Genomic DNA, 24,778 nt, shown 5'->3' with positions numbered 1-24,778 from the left:
ATAGTGTTTCCACTTCTATCATATGCCTGTGAAAACTGATTTGTGCCCCTGAGCTTAAACTCTAAGGTCTTCAGTGTTACAGGAATCTAAAAGTTAGTGATAATAGGCAGTATACTGTACTTCACACAGTGCCATGCTTATTCCAATGAACTACTCAGTACTGGTGTTACAAAAGACAAAAATCCTCTATTGGTAGATATTCCTGTGTATCTCATTTGATGTGACAGCTCCATTTTTACTATATATATATATATATAAGAAGAAGTCTTGCCTGTGTGTGCAGCTCATGTATTTCACAGTTGGACTGCTTGTTCCATTTGCATTACAGTTGGTTGTTTTGTGCATAGCTAAGTAAGTGTCTAAAATAATTTGAGTCAAAGATAAACCCAGGTAATACTTCTGAAGCAGAAGTCTTCTCCAGAGCTGGTTTGGGTGCTTGTCTGTGTACTTCCAGTACATCTCAGCAGCTTTCCTGCAGTACTGCATACATACATACTTGAGGTGGTTCAAAATCGCAGAGGCTTTACTCAGAGTATGAAACTTGAGTTTTCAAGTGAGATGTTAGCACTGAGACACCTAACCTTGCAGAACACAAAGCCAGCAGAGCTCTGATGTATCTCATTAGCTCATAACAATGGTTGTCATGCTTCTCTAATGAGGTGGGCCCTGTAAACAGTGCAGTTGCATTTGTGTGGCACTTTACCTGAGCTACTAAATTCTGGCAGTCTCTAAGTGAGGACCCAAGCTCAGTACTTGAATCTTGAAACAAATGGCCAGTATTAGATCATATAAAGACTTAGTTTGGGAAAGGTATAGGATGCAAAATTTTTTTAAGCAGAAAAGACTTAAAAAAAGAATGGGGAAAAAGGTTTCCTTTCAGCAGTTGTCATATTCAACTCAGTAGGTTTCCTCTTGAGCTGCTGCCTCTGATCTGAAGCCAGACATTAGATCTTATCACTGAACAGCAAATTTTCCTTTGCTTTGGAGATGCAGGAGTGAGCCCCTATTGTTATGAAATCATAACAATTTTTTGATGTTTCACTATGGACCTGGGCTGGGTAGTAAAGTGAATCTGTCATCCTCTCTGAAAGAGATTGGTGACTTTATGCTGTTTGAAGACTGCAATTGCTTTCACTCAGCTTCTTCCAGAAAAGACCACTTCAAAAACATGAGTGGCATCTATGTCAGTATAGGAAAGAATGTATGCCTGTGTTGCATATCTACAGAGGATGTTAAGGACAGGGAAGAGCTGTTATCCAGACTGAATTATGTTATGAGCTGGAGGCTACTTTTTATTGACCAGGATCATAGCATCCTCAAGCATTCCCCTCATCTTTCTTTGAAGATACCATTTTTGTGTGGCTAGATAGTCATAGAGCCTGTCCCAGTGCATTATGGGATCTCTAAAACTCTGAAGCATTCCTGGTTTTTTGAGTCGTCTTTTAGTCCCCCCCTCCTTACAGTTTGGTCTGTGTGTGTTACTTCAGTTCTCCATGCCTCATGAAAGTTACAGAAATCAGATGCTCCTGTGTTAGTGTTCATTCATTCTTCCTTATAGTTGGCTACTGTGGTCATGTGAGGCAGTCAGCCCTGGAGGGATGTTTTTATGAGCACTGACCTATTTTACCAAACAAAGGAATCCACTCGGGGAAACAGGAGGGAGAGGGAATACATCCTCTAAAGAGCTTTGTGCAATTCATCAGGGTCGCCTTCTGTTCTACAGAGGGGGTTATCTTCCCACTGAGCACTTCAAGTAGGGTTTTGGTCTGTCAGCATAAAGGACATTAAGGAAAAAATGAAAAGTGAACTTGAAATATGGTCACTGCGTTACAAAGCATCTTGATTTGAAGTCTGAGAAGGACAAAAGCTACAGTATGCACAGGTTAAATGGTTGTGCAGCCTGGTGGGGGATTCAATGAATGAAAAGGGGTAGTCTTTCTCCTGGAATGAAAACCCTCCTGAAAGGCTCTTTAAGAGTTGTGAACCTTGTGTCTTCCTCTCTGGGCGGAAAGTATAGTAGATCAGTTCAGTTACTGAAGCTTTATCTATGTATAGTCAAAGACCAATGACTTCAGTCATTCAGTTTTCAATACCCAAATAGGTCTAATTTATCCTGGTGTCTTCAGATATTTCAATGCATGTAAATATCCACCATGTTTACTAACAGTAAGCGCTGCCTTCTGACTTTCTTCAGAAGAGAACTTTGTCAAACAGATAGCATCCAGAGTGCTCTCTAGCTGCAGAAAGGCTTATCTTGAAGTAATTCAAATGGAAACTAAAAAGTATGTGTATTAAACCAAATACTTGCCATGCCACTGGGATAGTTGAGGGTGCACAGTGAGCACTTCTTCCTTTATGAAGTGTAGACATGTTTTAATGAGACACTTCTTTATCCATGTGTTTTCCCTTATGAGTTAAAGACTTCTTAAGTCTGAATGTATTTGGACATAAATTATAAGGAAAGTCAATGATTTTGTCAAATGAGGTGCTGATGAAATAAAACCTATTTACTTCTTAAATGTGAGCAAACATGATGATCTTGTGAAAATGTTACAGATGGACTAAGATGGTCAGCTAATAGAGTTAACCCTAAAAATAGGAACCATGATAATTATCCTCAATAATCCTTAGTTTTCTTTGGGTAAAAGACCAGTTTGGGGAAATGTTATATATGGGAATGGCAGTGATGCAGATTGCAAAGTTTTTGCCATCTTGCATGCTGGGAACTTGTTTACAGGGCTATTAACTCTTGCACAGTTATCAGTCAGAAATATTGTGTATTTAGTGTTTGCCTCAGGCTGAATTATTAGGAATATTTCCAGGCAAAACAGTGCTAGATGAGGTTAAGGAAAAAGTGCATTCTACTCTCTTTATTTTAAAAAAACTTAGCAAACCCCCTTTGTGATGACTGCAGACAGCCTAGTAGATGTGTTCCCTGAGTGATGTAATACCAAAAGAGGTCAGCACATGTTTGGCTTCATTCATAAAAGTATCTTAGGAAAGGGAAATCACAGTCTTTATATAATATAGGTGTATTGTTCCTGGTATACTGTAGGCAGTTCCAGCTATTTCCTTTCTTCTAGACATAGATGCACACTTCCTTTCTATAAGGTCATGTAAAGATTATGGAGAGCAACAGGAAGAAGAAAAAAACATTCAGAATGATTGAGGCAAAGAGTAGAGCAATTAATATGTCAGTAGTTTCAGAGTTTGGTTAAGATGAGAGAAGAGCTATAGAAAAAAGATGCTACTTTGGTTGCAGTGGCCATCCTTTGGGCATGATTGGTATATGTAGCCTCTCACATGTGTGTACAGCACCCACAGTGAACCCTTCCACACTTTTCCCTAGAATTAAATTCACAGCACACAGCATGCTCAATGATCCTTCTCTTCTGCTCAGCACTGGTGAGACCACACTTGGAGTGTTGGGTTTGGTTTCTGGACTCTCATTATGAGAGAGACATGGATATCCTGGGGAAAGTCCAGCACAGGGCCATTTAGATGATGAAGGGACTGTAGCATCTCTCCTGGGAAGAAAGGCTGAGAGCTGAGACTGTCCAGCTTGGAGAAGAGAAGGCTCAGGGGGAGCTCATCAATGTCTATAAATACCTGAAGGGAGGATGGAAAGAGGTTGGAACCAGGCTCTTTTCAGTAGTCCAGCGACAGGACCAGAGGTAACAAGCACAAGCTGAAACACAGGAGGTTGCCTTTGAACGTCAGGACACACTTTTTTCTTCTGAGGGTAACTGAGCACTGGCACGTGGATCCACGCAGTTGCTCCAGCGTGTCTGAGGGGTGCAGTTCTGGCATGCAGCTACCACAGAAAGTAGACAAGGTGAGAGGTATTGCTATGAAAAGTAAGGAGTGGTATTAAGTTGTCTGGGAGAGGACCAGAGCAGTGATGCTGAAAAACAAACTAATGCTGTTGACTTAATTGTACTGTTAGCAGTATCACCAAATACTTGCTACCAGAAATATGTTGACATTGCTGTCAGTCTTATTTGTGTATCTCATACAAATATTTGCACTTTCAGCACCATCCCTCTATATTTTTAGGTAGAACTCTGCCAGCAATTCAACATTAAGAATTTGTTGGGTATGAAAGAAAAAATTACCATATGAATGTGTAGTGGAGTTCATTCCTAGTTCCACCTTTTTTAGAAGACCTGAGTATCTTAGCTTACTTCCAAGTGATAAGAAATGTGCTAAACATTTTACTTCTGTAGCTACTATTTTACTTCTCAACAGTGTTGGTTTATGTACCATGTGATGGAAAAAATGTTTGTGCTCCACTGCACAAATTAACCAACAACCACTGTTCCCAGGGCAGTGTTGGCAGCTCTGTTGAAATCATCAATAGTGCTGCTAAGCAAGAGAGAAAGCTATCAACAAAAAAGCATGTTCAGTTCAGCTCGACTGCAAGCGTAAAGAAAGGGAAAACTACTACAAACTTCAAAAAGACCTCCAAAAGAGGAGATAACTTAATAAAATAAAAGTTATTTCCTATGAAGACGTGAGAGCACCAAGAAATTATAATTACTAAAAATGCTAAGGATGAAAAAATTATTTAGAATTTAAATAATTAAAATTTGGTTTTATTAAATTATTGTAAAATAATATTACTTCCCTGCACTTTTCTGTGATTTATGGAAACACCACAGAAAGATAAAATAGCCAACATACTGTCCTGTAAAATTAACGTTGTTTTAAATATTTTCCTATATGATTAAATATGTGTGACTGGAAGGATAATTAATTTTCTAAAACTCATAAAAATCATGAGACTAGTAGCAAAATACATGAATGGAAACAGTTGTAGAAGCATTTTGGGAGCACGAGTTACCTTACTCTAATGCAGTTACAGCCTGGTACAAGCCTTGCACGATACTGTTGAACATTGGGGTATAAACTAAGTCATGGAAGTATTGGAGAATTAGAGGGTATTACAAATAGTGGCATAACTCAGATCTATTGGTGCATAGGTGCAACAGTGATTAAAAATCATGTTCTCATGTTTTAAATATTCATCTAATAGGCAAATGTCAGAAGTTATGACATCTTATTTCTAGAAGCCCCTAGATTTGTATTTATATTTCACAGTTCTCAGATGTTGTAGATGAATCCTATTCTGGCAAACAGCTGTACCTGTAATTCATATAGATGTCTATTCTATAGCAATAAAATTTCAGATACTGTCAGAGATTGTCATGTCTCATGTATCAAATATATGTATCTAAAGTAAGAGTCTATACCTACTTTGATGTTGTCAGTTTTAAGATCCAAGTCTACTAGAACTTGTAAATACAGTAATCTTTGTGTGTTCTTAACACCTGTATGGACTGCAGAAGGAAAACCTCTATCTCTGAACAGTGTTTCGCATAGCCTGTGTCAGGCTTCCATCTTCTATTTGCTCGGGATGCAGATAACTGATTTTTCCACATACAGACTTGCTTACTGTTATAGGATGTATGTACTGTATATTGCATATCATTAGAAATCTGTATGCTTACCTTAGAGGTAGAAGACGACTTTATTGTCTGTGGCTTTTCAGTGTTCTAGAGACCAAAATGACTGTAAAATCTTTCTCAAGCTGAAGTAGTGCTTGTTTAGAGAACAGAAACAAGGCATTGATTGAACAGGATTTTAAAACAAGCCACACTTCTGTGGGCACTCCTGTAGATATTCTCTAGCCAGATTTCTGGGAGCCACATTATATACATCTCCATTGCATACTTTTCATTTGGTCTATTCCTGCCTTTCAGAAAAAAGAGTTTGCTGGGCTCCTTGCATTGGGTTTGTCCTATTCTATGTTTTGAGTTTGTCGGAAAAATTTTTATCTTGGCTACTATTTCTTGCTGCTTCTTGTTTTTTTCTCAGGAAGAATAATTATTCTTAAATCAGTAACTAACTGAGGGTTTATAACAACAAATGAAGCCATTCCATATCTTTTGCAAAGTGCTGCATCTAATTTTAGGTATATGGGTAGTGCCAGTTGTATCTGCTTAAATAAGTATGTTTTGGATCTTGGATCCCAAGCAGAATAGAGGAAATGCATCTTTTTACTTAGATTTTTGAAGTAGTGAACTTTGAATCAGACAGCATGAAACCGTGTCAAACATGAAGTCTTGTGCAGACAGGTGTTGAGCAGAGCCTGCTGAGATCTGGGGAGAGACGCAGAGTGAGCATTACATTTTCTTAAACCTGTCATTTTGAAAGTCTTGAAACAACTTGTGAACTAGACACAGTCTTGAGAAGTAATTTTGGTAATGGGCAGTAAAGGTCTTGGTCAGCAAAATAAAGTTGCAGTCTTGCTTTTAACCAGCAGCCTGTGGTTAAAGCATTCACAAAAGTATGTTGGATTACCAGGCTTAATCCTTTGCCTGGCTTGAGAGGATTTGTACTCATGCTTCCAAGTCTCAAGATTTCCCTGCCTACCACAATAAAAAAGGGATTCACATTGCTTAATTTCTCCTCCTAGTGCTGTTCCACTTTGTATAATTAATTGAGCATTTGCTGAGGCGGGGACCAGAACACAGCTGACCCATCATTTAAATGCTGCCTCAATTTGCAGATGGGAGCATTTCCCCGGCCTTTTTTCTCCCTCTTCTCTCTCAATACTGTCTGATTTAGAAGACAGCAATGTTTGCAGGAAGAAATTTTAAAAGTACTACAGAATAGCCTTATCACATGGCTTGGGTAGCTGGATAGAGTGATTGCTTTGGATTTTTCCCAGGATGATAAATCAAGTGGGATTGCAATTTCTTTGCATGAAGTCATAGTAACATGGAAGATGTCAGATTTCTATCTCACCTTTTTTCAGATGTCTAATCTCACTGAACTCTTGAAGCTAATTGGATTGCTAAATGCTTTGCTAACAGCACCAACAGAAAATGGTTTTGTGAGAATTGAGTTTGATATACATATTCGTTGAGCCTAATATTCTTAACACTGGTAGTATTTGTAGCATTGGTAACATTGAACTCACCTTCTTATCTTGCTGTAAATTGTTTTAAAATTTTTATTTTGCAATCTACATCCACCTGACACCAGTACTAATATTCTTTTTCACTCAAAGCTATTACAAATGCTAGATAATAATTTTAAATAAGAACAGATCAAATTAATATCATGGCTAAATGCTCAGGCTGAGGAGTTGTGGGGAAGTTCATGGTGTAAAGGTCCAGATAAAAAAACCCAACACTTTAGGTGCTTGAACTGAAATTTAAGCAAAATTTAAATGTGTCCACAGCAGAGACCCTGAAAATCCCTATTCTCCTTTCACTTCAGTATCAGCTATGCTTTATATGTAGATTAACATAAAGCTTGAATGTATTTGAGAGAGAGCTTTTGAGTTTAGTGAATGGTTTTGTCTGTTTTGTTTAATGAAAATACTGCTACAGAAGAAAAGATAGCTTCTTACTCAGCATACCTGCTCTGCCAAAAATCACGGTTTTTATCCTTCAGAGGAGACAGGAAGAATAATATTAGAATTGTTCTGGCTCTATCCCTAAAAGGGAAACACAAGAGTGCTGTGTACTGGGTGCTGCTATGCCATCCAGGGAGTCAGATACACACATGTACGCAGCTCGGCTGTCTGGAGGCTTTGTACTGAACTGCCCACAGTGGTTGGAGCCTTCATAGAGAATGGGCAGCCTCCACTCAATAATGTAATTTTGTGATAATGTGGTTGCTATCAAATGAAAACTTTTGGAAAATTTCTTTATTACTAATGGTACATATGAGTCATGAAGAACACTGAGTGACTTTGACATCACTGGGAGAATTTGCAGACTAATAGCTGGAAGCATGTTTCTCACTTGCAAACTAAAATAATGAAAATTGTTTTGGCAGCCTAAAACTAAATGCCATTTTTACAAGGAGTCTTTCAGAAGAGAGCCACATACTGAGAATGACTCAGTGAAGGCTGTGTCATGCAAATGTCAGAAGCAAGAAGAAGCACTCCAGAGCTGAGACTTCTCATTATTGTTGTTGCTGCTGTTGCTGTGAAGCAGGAAATTTCATGCCCCTCTATCTAAGCAAATCGTAGAAGATGCACTTGTTATTGGAGGGGGGTAAAGAAAAAAGCTGTATTGTGTTTACCTTGGTTTCATCAACCAAAATCTAAATGGTTACTGAGTTGAACTGGTTTCAGTAGACAACTTTTCTGCAGCTTATAGAGGAAGAAGGCTAAATTGAGGAAATGAGGTCTTTTTGACATTTTATTTCAATGCAAAAACAGATACTTGAACAGATTTTGATGTTATAGCTGAAGTATAGTGTCATAGAATGCTTTGGGCTGGAAGGGACCTTAGGGATCATCTGGTTCCAACTGCTCTGCAGTAAGCAGGGACACTTCCCACTAGATGAGGAAGTACAACGATGAGATGTACAAAGCCCCATTGAGCCTGGCCTTGGAAAACTTCCTTCCAGGGATGGGGCATCCACAGCTTTCCTGGATAACCTGTTGCAGTGTCTCACCACCCACACATTAAACAATTTCTTTCTAATGTTTAAACTAGATCTACCCTCTTCCAGTTTAAAGCTATTGCCCCTTGTCCTATCACTACACTCTCTTGTAAAAAGTCCCTCCACAGCTTTCCTGTAGGTCTCCCTTCAGGTTCTAGGAGGCTGCTATAAGATTTCCCTGGAGCCCTCTCCAAGATAAACAACCCCAACTCTCTCAGCCTGTCCTCATAGGAGAGGTGTTTCAGTCCTCTGATCATCTTTGTCCCCTTACTGTGGACTCTCTTCAACTCCTTCTTCTGTTGGGGGTTCCAGAACTGAACACAGTACTGCAGGTGGGGTCTTAGGTGAGCAGAGTAGAGGGGGAGAATCACCTCCCTCAACCTGCTGGCCATGCTTCTTTTGATGCATCCAGGATACTGTTGGCTTTCTGGGCTGCAAGTGTACATTCATAGAATCATAAATCATAGAATGCCAGGTTGAAAGGGACCTCAAGGATCACCTGGTCCAACCTTTCTAATATTATTGTTTATATGAGGTGTCTCAGCACCTTGTAAAGCTGAAAATTCAAACTTTCCAAAGTGAGGGAATCCACCCCTTACCCTGGGAGACCATTCCAATGTCTGACTGTCCTCTTGAGTTCAAACAGAATCTTGCCAAGAACAACTTGTGCCCGTTGCCCCTTGTCTTGTCCGTGTGACTCCTTGTAAACTGTCTCCATCTTCTTTTTAACTGCCCCTTAAGTACTTTAGCATTGGAATAAAATCTCCCTTAAGCCTTCTCTTCTCAAAGCTGAACAAACCCAGTTTTCTCTGCCTCTCTTTGTATGGCAGGTGCTCTTTGTCCTTTGATCATCCTTGTGGCTATACTCTGGACCCTCTCCAGCATGTCTGCATCCTTTTTGCAGAGCAGGGACCAAAACTGAACATTGTGGTGGCTCATGTTGAACTTATCAACCAAAACCCCCAAGTCCTTTTCCTTAGGGCTGCTCTCAATCCATTCTCTGCCCAACATGTAACAGTTGGTAAAAAGCATAATGGGTAGAAATGTCATCTTTGAAACTTTGTGTTCAATGAGCATTTATTAATAGAAAAACTTTATAGAAATAAACTAATATAAAAGTATAAAAATTATTATTGGCATATTTCCATGTCAAATTCTATGTGTACATCTATTTCAAGAACACCCATGTTGCAAGCTCTTAAATTTGGAGAGAAACAATCTGCTAATGCTTGTTTCAAAGAGATGGCAAATGAGAGTGACCACAGTGGTAAATTGCAGCATACAGTTTTTATCAGATCTCTGAATAATTGATTGTACCACACACATGCATAATGTAATTTGGACTGTCCTACTTGGAGGGTGATTCATCTTGAAACAGACTGATAGTGAGCTCCTTCTCAGTTGGACAAAATTGTATCAGCCATGGCTTTCTGACTTTGTTTCCTCTGGAAAGAAATGCGGTAGAATCAGAAGAGCAAAATGGAATTCCTCATCAATTTAGGCAGGTAAAATTTGTTCAGTTACCAAAGAGTGTTTGGGTCTGTTATTTTGTATTACCCTAAAAAATGTGCCCTGGAAGCTAAACCTAAATCACATAGGATACATACCTAAATCACAGTGTAGCTCAAAGTGGCAGCTTGTAGACATTCAAGCCAGTAGAGCTGAGAGTGTTTTCAAAACTGTTTTAAAACGAAGATTACCATTTTGCTGTGTATAACCTTTCTTGTTTTTTTTGTTGAAGATGGGACGTGGAACACGGAACCTCTGAAGATAGTTAAATTGGGGGTTCTGCCTGTTAGAAGTCTGCTTGTGATGGAGGAGACCATTTGGGCTGCATGCGGTGGACAAATTTTTATAATCAGCACTGTGACACATTCCATAGAGGTAAAAGCTTTTAAAAGCATTGCTCACATACTGCTACAGGGAATGTGTGGTGAAATTTTAAGCATTAAAGTCAGTTTAAGAAACTTCACGATTCAGGAAGCTTTAATAATTTTAGGTCTGTTAAAACCCATTCCCTGAAGTTTGAATTTCTCCCATGGTGTTCTCTGGTGATGTCTCATTAGACCTAGGTTTGCTTCCATTTTCCTACAGGTTTTCTGTAAGGTGCTTGAAACTCATAGAGTATTTTAGGCAAGAGGTTTGCTTAAAAATGAGATGTGTGGAAAGGCAGCAATGAATTTGGTGCCTATAGGCATTGCCTGTTAGTTCCAGAAGAAGATTTAAGAGGCTGCCTCTGCACAGTTAGATGTTACTTGTACCTTGTGATGATTTCATAATATATTTCTTCAGAGTTTTGCTTCTTCATGGCCTACAGATTTTGCATTGCATAATGATATTTTCCAATGAATAATACAAAAGTCAGCTTTTCTGGAAGGAAAGATGAGTGTTAAGGATACAGGATCATATTTGTGACCACATTTTCCAGAAAGTATTAAGGCCTCATTTCTGCCAAAATTGCAGCCTCCACCAAAAGATTGTCCTAGTGGCCTAAATTTTAGAGTTAATGAAACATTAGGAATTAAGCCTCTTCTTCAACCTACGGTACAGTTACACTGAGTTGCATGATGTTTACAGCCATGAAGTTCTTTCTCACAGGAGTCGTGATGAACACACAGCCTCCTTCTTTGTGTGCTTTGTTGCTGCTTTTTTGTTTCATTGATGATCGTGTTTTCTCCCAACAATTGTCTGTTTGGTACAATTGATTCTGTGAGTCATTGTCATGGGTTTGCAGGAAAATAGCTAACATCCTAATCTCCTCTGACTTTATCTGTGCTTTCTGGGTGATTTGTCTGAGTAGATGCTAGGATTATATATTTTTATTCCACAGACCTGATCTTTTCATCACCTCACCAGACTAAAAGGCTCAGTAATGTTTTCACTATTGCTACTTGATCAGTTACCTGACTTGTTCTGGTAACTTCCTGGGTTTGTATTTCCAAAAGTGATCTACTGTGATGTTCATACCATGGTTATGTGCAATATTTTTCAGTATTATACATGAGGCAAGCTAAACTTTGCCTATAGGGAATATTTTAACAGTATCAGCAGCTGTGTACATCTGAGCTACCTCTTCCTTATTGAGCAGAACAGAAGCTGCTGTAGGAAGGGAAACAGGAAAAAAGGAAATTTTTATTCTTCCTGTGTTCCTTTTCTTGTTGAGAATTAATGATTTGACTCAAGATGTTTGGCATAATATTCATCCTTTTCTCTATCAGCAGGGATCCAGATGTTACATGGACTTCTACTTTACTCTTCCCTCTTTGCTGAACTCCTTTATATCTTCATATACTTCAAATTACAGCTGCTTGTTTGTTCATTGCTTTCTACTATTGTGCATATATAAGTCCTGTGTCATAGACATTATCTATAAAGGCACTAGAAGGTTTAGGAAATGTCTTTTATTGGCCCAGTGCCCCAGAATGGCACAATGCCTCAAGCTTTCTGGCAAGGGACGTATGAGAAATCCATTACTTGTTGTACTACATTAATTACATACTCTGATAATCTTTCTGTGAGGAAGAAATTTGTCTTTAGTCTTGACCCTAGATCTGATAGTTCTATTGCTGTGGGGCATAGACCTTGATCCCATAGTGGCCTCTGTGCCTGTGAATCTCTGTGCTCTACAGAGGTAGTATGTGTTTGTTGAAAAACAACAAAAAATGCCAGTGTATTTCACAGAATAAAGACAGTAATTGAATGGCATTTCATCCTACATTGTTTTGTCTTGTTTTAAAAATCTGACCCTACAGGAGTTGCTCTGAAATGTTCAGTTGCTCTGAATAAATGAAAATCCTTATGCATGAGTGTATGTTGCCTGAGTACTGTAACTTCTTCAAAGGAGTAAAAGTCATTTGTTTTACCTTATGGACAATGATACCCACAGGACAGTGTTACCCTTGTGGACAATGATAGCCATTATACATCTCTCATGAAGTTTGAGAAATTGTGGTTCTGTTCTTGGCACAGCTGTTGGGTGCAAGTGATCACCCCCTCAAAAGAAAGACTCCAGCCATACCCTGCACTGCTGAAACAATACTGAGCTGTGTCAGGCTGTGCTGCTGGGCAGGCAGGCTGGGGCATCCAGAATGTCCTCTGCAGCTCTCCTCTTGCTATAGAGTTTGAGTGAGAGAGTACGAGGGAGGAAAGAGCTGGACTCAGAATAGAAAGGAATGTAGCTATGAAAAAAGGAAAACTAAGTTCAATTTTTTTTTTATAAGAAAGAGAGTGAGATATTTTGTCTGTTTGTGTCTGCATTTCTTGTTATGAGAAGGAAAAAAATAATTGAAGAAAAAGGTCAGCTATTGGTTTTCTGATGGACATGTGGTTGAAACAGATACCAAAGCTATCCTCTATATGGAAACACATTTATAAAAAGAATATACAGATTTGGGATATTTTCCTGCTCCATATTCGGAGATCTTAGAGAAGAATAGTTCTTTTTACATGCTTCTTATGGTGTTGACAGTATTACAGTTTTACATTAAATGCATCTATGTGTTTCAGCAGACAGCTGTAAGAAAGGCAGGGGAGACTAAGTGGGAGTATAATGAGCTGGCCTGTGAAAATGGAATGTGACAAAAATGCATGTGCAAGTTGTTTACAGTGGCACCAACAGAATTGTCAGCTGTGCTCAGACCACTCCAGAGAAAATTGCTGGTTAGGTTTATTTCAGTGGCCTTGGAGAAGTTTTCAAAAGTCAGTTGGTCATCAGTATAGGGATGTGTGAGTCTCTAAACAGAGGTTACCATTTTTAAATCCTTTTTGCAATTCAACATGCATGATCGGGAAATTTAGTCACAAGAGCTGCTTCTAGCTTTGAAAGATGTTCATGGATGAATTATTCTGTTAAATAAATCGTATGATTTTCAAATTATGTGTATCATTTGGTAAAGAATGAAGGGATTTTCATTGAGGAAAATGGTGAATATAAATGTGCCTGCCAGAGGTTCTTACCCTGCAATCTTCCGTGTTGTTATTTGAGGAATCAAGAAGTGTATACAGTAACACTCAAAACCAACCACTGCCTAATAGCTGCAGAGAAACTATTCTGTTCACTTAGTAGAATTTGAAGAATAGTGTTAACACATTTTAAAAAAAATCCCCTTTTTAAACAACCGATTTTTCATGGAATATGAAAATAAAATTAAGTGCCTACTAAGTATAATATCAAATGTTACACATTGTGAAAGCTTAAACTTCTATTCTTTACCTATGATCTTAGCTTGTTTGTTGAATTTAGGTAGATAATTTGAACAATATATCTATAACCCTAGTATATTCAAAATATAATTCAGGCTAAGATCTTATCCTGAGAAACATGTATTTTAGATTTTGATGCAAAATGACCAAAAATGTAGCTATTAATTGTAATGAATAGAAAATGTAAGTGTACTTTTACAAAGAGGAAGGAGGTACTTTTCTATTTGATCTGCAAATACAATTAATAGTATATAATGCTTAGTGTCAATATGAGAGCAGATATTTACTTCCATAGCCCTCAGAGACAGATTTGTATCCAAGGAACAGTGTCATTTATTTAGCCAAGGAAGTTTTATGTTTATCAGAATAGCTCCCTGTGTTTGATAATAGCTGGCACAATATTAAAAGACTGCTTAACTTCAGAAATTATTTACTTAGAAGAAAAAATGGGAGGGGAAAAAAAAAATCCCTACTTCTTGTTAATGATTAAAGAACTTTACTACAGCTTTATCTTGGGTATTAACAAGGACATGTAGAGAGGTTTCAGCCTGCCTGGAGCAACACAGAAGTTGTAAATGGGGAGGTACTAGGTCAAGGTCAAGGGAAAAGGTCTATATTCAAAGTTTTGTGTTACTTCAGAAGGAGGGTTTTGGCCTTTCAAATGAGAGGCATCAATATTTTAAAGGACAGGAAAACAAAATACCTAATACTTGTGAAGTTCCCTGTGAGGTGAAAAACTGGAATACTAAGGTTCACATTGTTTCATACAGAGCTGAGCAAATAATTGTGTATTTATATTCATAAACACTCTGCTTTCCAAAGATTATTTTTTCCTTGATTCTGTTATCCTTGTGCTGAAAATACCCCCTAACAATGCAGGTGAAAATATTTCGTACTCTTCAAAGAGGAGCTTAGCTGTTGATAAAAGTAACGTACTGGGAAAAACCTGCCCACTCCCAGGAACCTCATCTGTGGTAGTTTTCCCAAAGGACTATCAATAAAGAAATACAAAATCCTTTGAAGTCTGAGCTGTTACAGGCTTGCTAGTGCCTCACATGCAATATTTTTAATAAATACAATGTCTAAGTTACCCTGAAGTTACTTTATCGTTAGATAGAACTTCTGCTGAGAATCCTTCCATACTAATGATGATATATTTAAAAAAAAAAAAAAACAAAGAAAAAAGAAAAGAAAAAGGGAGGGGAGAGGGGGAGACAGGGAACCCACACAAAAAAACCCAAACCAAAAACAAACCAAGCAACCAAATGCAGCAGTCAGAACATATCCTGAGCAAGGCAGAGGAAGCTTAGCTTTGTCTAAAGGACAAAGATACAGTGCCTATACTGAACAGCTGATAAAGACGGCTGGTTAATGTTATTCAGTTGCATCTCCCCACAGAATCCTTGTTTTTCTTACAGACCCATTTTGAAGCCCATCAAGAGGAAGGGATGGTAATCTCTCACATGGCTGTTGCTGGAGTGGGAATCTGGATTGCCTTCACATCTGGATCTACTCTTCGCCTGTTCCACACTGAGACACTGAAGCACCTCCAGGATGTTAACATTGCCACACCTGTTCACAATATGTTGCCAGGTACTTGAAGCACATTGTATTATAACATTTTTGTTTTGTCTTTTTCAGTGTCATTCACCAGAATATTGTAGATTAAGCCAAAATCAAAAAGTCCATCTCAGATTTTGAGTCTGATAACTGTCTTGGGACTGTTTGCTTTAGTAAATCACAATCTGTTGCCTGCCCAGAAAAAGTGTGTGCAGTGAGCTATTGACTAGCAAATCTCCTCCTTAGAGGCTATACGTGTAATCATATAGATAAGCAGGTGGATTCTTCTGTTTAGGTTTTTGTTTTGGTTTTTTCATGACTGTGAAGCAATAAGACAATGCAGTCTGCCATGAAAATATGTTTGTAGAGTTTAGTATTTGCTTCTGGATCTTAGCATTAAAGAACATGATGGAGTCAGTTTGCCTAGGATCTGGACCCAAACCTCACTTGCTTGATTGTAGTTGCATCAGTAGTTCCAGTGATCTCAGCTCAGCCACTCAAAATACTCCCATTTCAGACTGTGTTCAGTCTTTTGCTAGTTGGAGATTTGTTGAATTAAAAGGTTAGTCTTAAATAAACATAACCTATGTTTGTTAGGATAAAGTTAACAGATCTTTAAGTGCTTTAAGACAGAAGCTGTTCAATCATCCTCAAATCATCAGTGTCCCAGACAGTTGCACTTCCTGTATCTGTTTTGCAAGTGAGTGTTTTGCAAGCATCAGCAAGCACATTAGGTGGGAGCTGTGGCAATTCTGGGAGAAAATATGGACAAAAAAGGAATACTGGCATGGCTGGGCATGAGGTGCCAATGAGGGAGCAACTGTTCTCTGTCTCTCCCTGTTTACAGACTGCAATAGACAGAGAATCTGCAGTTTTTATGGGCAATGTGTGCACCAGCTGTATTGCTTTTCACCTAGCACAGCCCAGTTCTTCCTGCACTGATGCTATATTTGTATGCTTACAAGAGTTACGTATGATTCTTGGATCAAAAATCCTTCAGACCCTGTCTTCTTATCATGTTTTCTTTCAGGTGACATTAGCTTTGTGATAAAGCTCTATTTTAAATTACATCCATTTATATCATGTTCTAAACAGGGTGTTTTTTACATCTGGTGGTTAACTGTAGATCCAACACTGAACAGCAGCAGATCACCTTCCTTTAAATAGGTTGTTGGATTGAATTCATCACTGTGTAATGCACAGAAATCAAGATCAGTTGTAAAAAAGATTAACTTTTAATGTGGTATGATATTTACAGCGGGGGGGGGGGAAGGAGAAGTAGAGCCTCCCTTATACATGTTTTCTGTGTATAAAAATCTTCAAAAGTATAGTTTAAAAATTTAGCTTTAGTGTTCATTGTTATAGTAACAAAACTGCTGATGTAGCATACATTTTTAAAAAAAAAACTGTTTTAGCTAATTGTATCTCCTCTGTGTCATTCTCACCCATTTTAGTTCCTTTTCTTCTTCTCTATCTTCAGGAAAAGCAATCCAGTGAGTGAAAATGGAAATTTATTACAGGAGTAGAACGTTATTACAGAAAATGTTCCAAGGGAGAATCCATTCTAAAAATGAAATGAATTTCAATTATTTATCAGTAGCTCTTGGGCCTGTTTATATGATCCCAATAGTGCTGCAACAACAAAGGCTAAATGGCAGAGTTAACCTAATAAAGCAGCAGGAAGGATCTTTTGGTATTAAAAGCAGCCAAAGAATAAATCAAATTCTGTGCATTATATAATGTGATTTAAACAAACCACAAAAACAAACAAACAAAAAAAACCCCCAACAAAGTAAAGGAGTGAAATAACTGTGCATTTACAAAATATGTGTGTCTCTACTGATGATTTTTAGGACTTCTGGTTTTAAAGAAAACAGCTCTGTTAGTTTTCTCAAATCCAGCTGGAGTTTCTTAAAAAGGAAAAATCACACATAAGTAAAAATTGAACTGGTATTGAAAAGAGCAAGAAGAAATTGATGTAAAAATATTGCTCAGAGTCTTGAGAGGTTAGAAAGGCAAGATCTCATAACTTTGAAGAAGCTGTACTTCTTTTGCCCAGATTTTAGTAGGAAAACAAAATGTAATATTGGCCTCATAGGCTACCTGGACATATCACCTGTGTCTTTGTTTAAAGCAACGTGAGAGAAGCATCACTCTAAAAAGTTAATGAAATTATTTTGTTGTTACACGTAGAAGAAAAATTTCCTATCACTGTCATGAATGGTTATGGTGAGCTATAGTGCTGTATTTAAAGCACAGCTGTAGTAATTAAGATAGAAGAGTAGGAGGTTCTCAAAACCTTAGTAACCAGTTCTCATGCATCAGATTTTCCCAAGTTTGTTCTTAGGAGAAGACACCATTAAATATCACTGCCTGCTCTTTTTTGGAAGGGATGTGCTTCCTTTGCTTTGAGGAAAACAATTCCGCAGCAGAGTGGGTGGGAGTCACAGAGAAACGAAGTATAAGGGAAACAGCACAGGAGGATTCATCAAAGTTTATTAAAAAAAAAATCAGACTGTGTAGGGCAGAATCTTTTATCTGCTGGACATAGTTTGTTAAATCTGTGGAAGTCTGTTTGAAAAAATGGAGGGCCGCTTTCTGGAGTTAGGGGAAGTTTGTGTGTAGGAACGCAGGACTGGAAATTAAACCAGGGTCACAGAAACAACCATGGAGCGGACATTTAGTCCAGAATGGTCCGCAGTACCTTCATTGCATGTATCCTCAGAAATACACCCTCAGAATGTATAGCAACCTCGTGTTCTGTAACAAAACATAAAAAAACCCACCAATGCCATATGAGAATGGAAGAGAATGGATGAAAGCAAGAACTTCATCATTGTTATAGGTCCAGATAACTCTTTATTTCATTATCTAGTAAACTACAGTACAGCTGGATTGCCTTTGAGTGGCCCAGGCATAACTCTGTTAGCTGAGCAGAGGACATACAAAGCAGGAGGGGGAAAGAAAATTCTTAGCATTTGAAGAAAAGCACACACACTACACCTGTGCAGTGTACCTCATTGGTAGAGCATATCTGTGCCTAGCATTTGTGATCTGTAGTTGAAATCTCAGCAGAGGCATTTTTTCACCAGCCTTCATCACAGCCCTGTCACACACACATTATGCTGAGTAGACAGTCTGCTCATTTTGTGTAGTCACATTGAATATTTCATTATTCAAGAGCATCTTTAACTATGTTTTTCCTTTCAGCTCCAGAAGAGTTTGTCCTTTTAAAGAGGTTACTTTGATACATATAATTTTATTCATGAACAATGGACGATGACAGGTTAGCTGTTTGATTTCTGCTGAGGTTGCTGTATTCTGTTTATATTCATATATCCTCTAATGACACGTGTGTTTCCTGGAAACAGGTATGAGAAAAGCAAACAAAAAAATGCATCATGTCATCTCTGCAGAAAGCAAACTCTACTTCGAGGTGTGCAGCTTTGTTTTTCCCTACCCCACCAGGTGCCAGACCATAAAATGCAGTGTTTTAAATTATTTTACTTCTGGGAAATGATAAAAGGGTTGAGAAAAACTTCAGGTCAGCCCAATGAATCTGTAGGGCGGGGTTATTTTTTAAATAGTAAGAGCAGCATGGTGATGTAAGATGGCATGCACCAGTGTGCCCTTGCACCTACCTAGGGTTGACTTCAAAAGATCTGTGTGGGAACACACAGGTATTCATCTGGATCTGGTGGTTCTTGTAATTGAGAAAGGCAAACATACAGCAGAGCAGAGGAATTAAAACAATTTGTTCATGTATAATCTTTAATGTTGAATTCAATTCTTTGTCTAAATTTAAAGATACAGGGTATTAGATTTGGTTTTGCATTTATGTTTATATAATTTTCCCTTCTTAACATGCTAATTTCTGTGCTTACTGCATAATGCATTCTAAAGAATTTGCTTTACTTTTTCCCACTGAATGTGAAAAATATCAGAATAAAACATCACAAAATAACAAAGAAAATTATTATTTCAAACCTTGACTAGCAGATAAAAAATTTATAATTTGAGTTGATATTTTAATGACTTTTTAATATCTATATACAACTTTAATTGTTGTGTGCTATTTCAAAGTACATTTTCAGATGCAGATGTTTCCTGCTTTTCCAAGACTTCAAAGCAAGCAGTTTTCCTTTTAACCTTACTATATATAGGTGGTTCATGCTTAAGATTTTGCTCAGTGTTTAAGGTTCTAAGTTGCTGGATGATAATTTGCTGTTTTCCCCCATGGAAACAGTAATGCATATTACCAGTTCTCTCTGGTAAAAATTGCTGGTTAGAAGTTGCTTCAGAGTTGGAGTATGAACTCACACACATTGTTTTATACTTTCTGCTAAGGGGGTTGAGAGGCAAAAGTAGAGTTGAAATCCTTTGTAATTTTAAAAGTTTTAAAATTGTACTTAGGTATTTTTTTTTTAACTTTGTCAAACAAGCTTCAGGTGAAAAGGAGTGAGGTTAAGCTAATCTGGGGTTACTTTGTCCTTGCTGTGGCACCAGTTGTGGCAGAGGGGTTTGTATGGCCCCACACAGAACTTGAGCGAGCTTGACCTCTACATCACAGAATTCAAATACTGAGTTTTGAATGCTCCAATAGGTGCTTGGGCATCACTGCTTGAACTTCTTTTGTGCCAAAAGAGCACCTTTGTGTGCTTTGTTTTGGAAAAGAAATTAATCCCATTAATATCTCAGTAAACCCCAAAGCAAAACAAAAAAAAATTTGCACAAAAAAACCTCATCAAAACCAAACCAACCAACCAAAAAACTGTGAAAAAGGCAAACTCCCAGCTTCAAAAAGTTTGTAATTTATCTATAGGCAGAGACCATTACCTAGCTGAAGAGGGCTGATGCAGTCCTAACAGCGTAAACATCTGCAGTTTATGGAAAACAACATAAATCCCTGAAGGTCTGCATGGGATGGATGGAGCCTCATGAACTTACTTGTGCTTGTTACAGCTGCTGATTTAATGGGTTAATACTTTGTCTTTGTAAAGTTCTGTGAGGAAAGACTTGAACTGTGGTCTGCCTGCTGCTTTGGAGTTGAGTGCTTTGGGCTACAGTCAAGCTGTTCCTTCTGGGCTTTCCAAGTAGGTCAGAGATTCATATATTCTTGGGTGTAGATTGGCTCAGCTTCAAGGTATGAGATGGAAAATGCATTATTCATTTGTGATACACCATAATTAAGGTCCTTTTCCAAAGCAACATGCAGGTCCATCCAAGTTATGTCAGACCTGGAATCTAAATGCCTACTTACTGATGAACTTATTAACAACTGAGAGCTGTGATGGAGATGGGAATTACTGCTCTCACATGTAAAGTTAATTATAAATCCAAGAGCAAGCAGATTTTTAACGTGAAGGATTGCAGCAGAGTTTAAGTGCTTCTCCGTGTACACTTGGACTATGGCAGAAGGTTGAGCAGGCCATAGTTTCCATTTCTGAAACTTGGCAAGGCCATCTTGAAAATCCATCTGAACTGAATTTTGCAAGCAAAATTACTTTTTTTTTATTAGAAGAATAGCAATCCCATAAATAATATGTTATAGAAAATCACAGAACCAAAAATAGAAATTACTCTGGAGGTCATCTTGTCCATCCTTCTTGAAGCAGGCCTGCTCAGACCTGGTTCTTTAAGGATTTGTCCAGCCAAATTTTTAATGTCTTTGGATAAGATGGAGATTCCAAAACCTCTCTGAGCAACCCATTGCAGTGTTTGACCACCCTTATGATGAAGAAGCTTTTCCCTACTTAAAATCTGAATTTCCCATGTTCCAAATTGTATCTGTTGTGTCTCATCCTATCACTGTGCACATCTGAAGAGTCTGGCTCTGTCTTCTGTGCCCTTCCCATCAGACAGCCATAGACATCACTTCTTTTAACCTCTTTGTATACCATATGCTCCAGTCTCCTGATCATATTGGTCACCTTCTGTTTGACTTTTTCCAATATGCCAGTGCCATTCATGTGTGGGGGAACCCAGACTCAAACAGAGGGACAGAACATTTCTCATACAGTTTCACAGAATAAAAACTAGGAGAAAAAATTGGTTGTGAACAGGACTGAGTCTTGAGAATAGTGTGTTATGGCAATATATTGAGTATTGTGAAGTAAAATGCCTTTGAGTTGAGAATATAAATTTCAGTTTATATTTCAGAATATATATTTCAGTTTCATATTGAGAATATACAAATATAGTCTATTTTAAAAAAACATGTTTGTAAAGATAATCTTTGTCAACTTTTAGATACTGTAGTTTAGAGATTTAGGACAGAACGTTTCAGAAGTTAAACAGTAATTAAACTGCTGTATACATGAAATTTAATGCCACAATCCAGAAAAATATTTACCTTTGCAATAAGTGCTATGCTGAATGATATGATACAACTGATAGTGTTTTCTTGAGGTTACTTTGATCTAGGTGACAGTCTTCCTTAAGTAACAGAGTACTTCCTAAACTTTGCAGGGCAGCAGCGAGTTTCAGTGAGCAGCCTCCTGGTGTGCCATGGGTTGTTGCTGGTTGGAACAAACCTGGGTATCATTGTAGCATTGCCAGTGCCACGCTTGCAGGGGATTCCCAAAGTAACTGGTGAGTGAAAGTTCTCAGACAGACCAAATACAATGGTTTTATACTGAAGATTGTTTCTGTTTTGTCAATAGCTTAAATGAACCTGCCAGGTTACCTGCCTTGGTTAGATATGTATCAGAGCTTTATGATGAAATTATGTTTGTTCTTCTTTCTGAGCTTTACAGTACAGAGAGATACTTGACTAGTTCTGGCTCAGTTGTTTGAGCTGAGACAGCTTGGTTTTTAGGACAGAAGACAAAGATAAGTGTTAACCATGTCAGAGGTGGTCAAATATATGGCCATGAGAAGACAGTGCAAACAAGCTTTCTTCCAGATTTGGGGAAAGTAGACACATTAGGTTTAGAGACATAGGTACAGAAAGTTTAATAAGTTGTCTGACTGGTTATTCAGTAAATTAGTTTTGTGCCCTTTCTCTCAAAACAGTAGGCTTGGAATATATGAAAGTATATATTTCTTTCTGTTTGTTTTTACAATGATCAAAATTTTTGCATTTTGAAGAGAGGCATTTTTTTTTAGTTACTTTCCAGTTACTCCTTTTGAAATATAAATGCCTGAATGCTGCTGTATCTCTTTGCAAATGTTCAAGCTACTTGCAGAAGCAAGATTTTTAAAGTGCCTACTAGGGGCTTTGCCATGCTATGTTTTGAGTTCAGAATTCTGCTCAAGCTTCTGCACTGTGGAGGGAAGCTGACAGATTTTGAGGCAAGCTGTTTGCAACTTCCTTCAGGGAAAAAAAAAAAACAAAACAGCTTATGTAACTTTGCAAAATGAAAATGAAATCCTCTGTGTTCAGCAAAATACGCAGCAATAATCCAGTGTGACACAGGATAAATGCTTCTTGAAAATAGAGAGCCTGTGTTAGGTGAAAAGAAATGCAGTACAAGAAAAAGCATAGTTGCAGAATTTTAAAAAAATCTCATTTTATTCTCCATTTTCTGTTTTGATTCTTGTGGTTTGTCATTTTTATGTTCTTGCTTTTATGTTGAGTCAAGATTTTTCATATTTCACATATCTAGCAACATCACATTTAGAGATCTATTCTTGTATTCTTTGATAGTCTTCAATACCATATTTGGGATTTGAGCTGAAAAATTGACTCTTCTTCAGTTGTGTTTCCAATACTGATAATTCAACTTTTTCTCATTACACTTTCTGTAAAAGCAGAGTCTATTTTATCATACCCTGAAAAGCATTAGGGAGCTAGGGATGAACAGAGTGATTTTTAGCCTTGCTCTTTTCCATATTATAACTGGGTTTGTAGAATGCTAGACTTTTTTTTTGCTTTTTTCTTTTTCTTCTTTAAAAGCCACATATACTGATATTCTTATAGCTTCTGAATTTGGCCATTTGGAATTTGTTTTTTAGACATTCTAATGATCTGCATAGTGTAAACCTTCCTTGTACCACCAATGTTCCACTGTTTAAATATTTAAAAATAAATTTATAATTGCTCAATCCTGTCCTTATGAATCTGCTATGGTAACCAGACAGCCATTGAGCAAGATGAGTTTTAGTTCCTACTGTATAGTGTGGAAGGTCTCTTACAATGAAACAGATGTTCTTATGCTATTCTGGAGAGGTACAGAGGTACAATGGCATTAACTGAAACCCAAATATTTTGTTTCTGGATTACTGGAGAAAACTCAGTGTTACATTTGTGTAGATGCCAACAAAAAGGAGTTTGCAGCACTTCTGTGTTGACACTGTTGTAGGAACAAAGCACAAGAGTAAGTCTACTAAAATTCACAATGCCATGTTTCAGCTCATTTATTAGTACAGTCCTAAAACACCTGTGGTACAATAGCTTTTTTGTGCATTTTTTTCTGTAAATTATATACAGACAAGGCCAAAGACAGACTGGATACAGTTACAGTTTACAAGTTACGCTTTTCTGAACTAATTTAATGAACTAATTATGGTGGAACACTGTGATAAAATAGATTATATTCTCTAATTGTCTTTTTCTTCTGACTCCAGGAAGAGGAATGGTGTCGTACCACGCACACAATGGCCCAGTCAAGTTTCTTGTAATGGCTACATCTCTAAACAAGAAGAACAGAAACAAAGTGAGGCGCAGTCTGCCTCCTGGCTCAGAAGGTCAGGACGATGACCAAAAGAATATTCTGCACAGTGAAAGACCAGGCTCTTCCCTCAGTAACACCCATGACAATGCAATTTGGCTGGGGGGTTCAGTAGGATCTATTGCACAAAAAAGTGACTTATCATCATCTTCTGGATCCCTGACTTTGTCTCATGGATCGAGTTCCTTAGAACACAGGCCAGAGGATAGTAACATTTATGAGCTTTTGAAAGATCAAAATATTTCATTTAAAAGTAAAAGACAGAAGTCCAAGAAGATGAAAGCAAGTTCAGTATTAGTTATTTCTGGTGGCCAAGGACACAGAAGAGTGAACAAGAAGACCAAGCAGCAGCGACAAGATGAAGTAGTGTCTTCAGTGATGGTCTGGCAAATCCCTCTATTGAATATCTAACTGAACTGGATCCAAGATACTTTCTGCTATTAAAAATACTCTGATACCCTTTTACAGCAAATGCCAGCTTAGGATCCAAATGGATGGAGTTTAATACACCTGGGAGCAGTTTCAGTAGGCTTTGATCACAGGATTAAGGGTTGCAAGACTGATTCTTCAAATGCTTGGAATATTCTGCAGTGTGAGGGTATTGGAAAATGTTTAGCAGTTGATGCTCTCCTTGATACTTAGAACAGAAAGGATCTGTTAGACACTTTTAAATGGTTTTAGTATCTCTACCTTATTTATAGTCACATTTATAAATATCATAATTATGTTCTATAGCACTTAGGGAAGTCAAGGAATGCATGCCATATCTCATGCTGGTTTTCACTATGTAAATCAGCTGTTGCTCTTTTTCCAAAGTGGCATATTGCACGGACTCTAGATTTTAACCAATTAGCAAATATTTTAGAAGAATAAATAGT

General features: G+C 37.8%; 1 protein-coding gene across 1 annotated transcript in view; it reads left to right on the top strand.

Annotated features, from left to right (window-relative positions):
* The window catches only part of ARHGEF10 (Rho guanine nucleotide exchange factor 10), a 107,495-nt gene extending 83,019 nt beyond the window's left edge, over positions 1-24,476 (top strand). Inside the window, exons 26-29 of the mRNA XM_030448639.1 lie at positions 10,208-10,350; positions 15,087-15,261; positions 21,697-21,819; positions 23,797-24,476. Of these exons, the coding sequence (XP_030304499.1) occupies positions 10,208-10,350; positions 15,087-15,261; positions 21,697-21,819; positions 23,797-24,311 (956 nt within the window). The 3' untranslated portion in view covers positions 24,312-24,476. The remainder of the gene's footprint in view (positions 1-10,207; positions 10,351-15,086; positions 15,262-21,696; positions 21,820-23,796) is intronic.
* The last annotated feature ends 302 nt before the right edge of the window (positions 24,477-24,778 follow it).

Source organism: Calypte anna, chromosome 3 (assembly GCF_003957555.1).
Source record: "Calypte anna isolate BGI_N300 chromosome 3, bCalAnn1_v1.p, whole genome shotgun sequence".
Classification (NCBI taxonomy): domain Eukaryota; kingdom Metazoa; phylum Chordata; class Aves; order Apodiformes; family Trochilidae; genus Calypte; species Calypte anna.
This window is presented reverse-complemented; position numbering and strand designations above follow the sequence as displayed.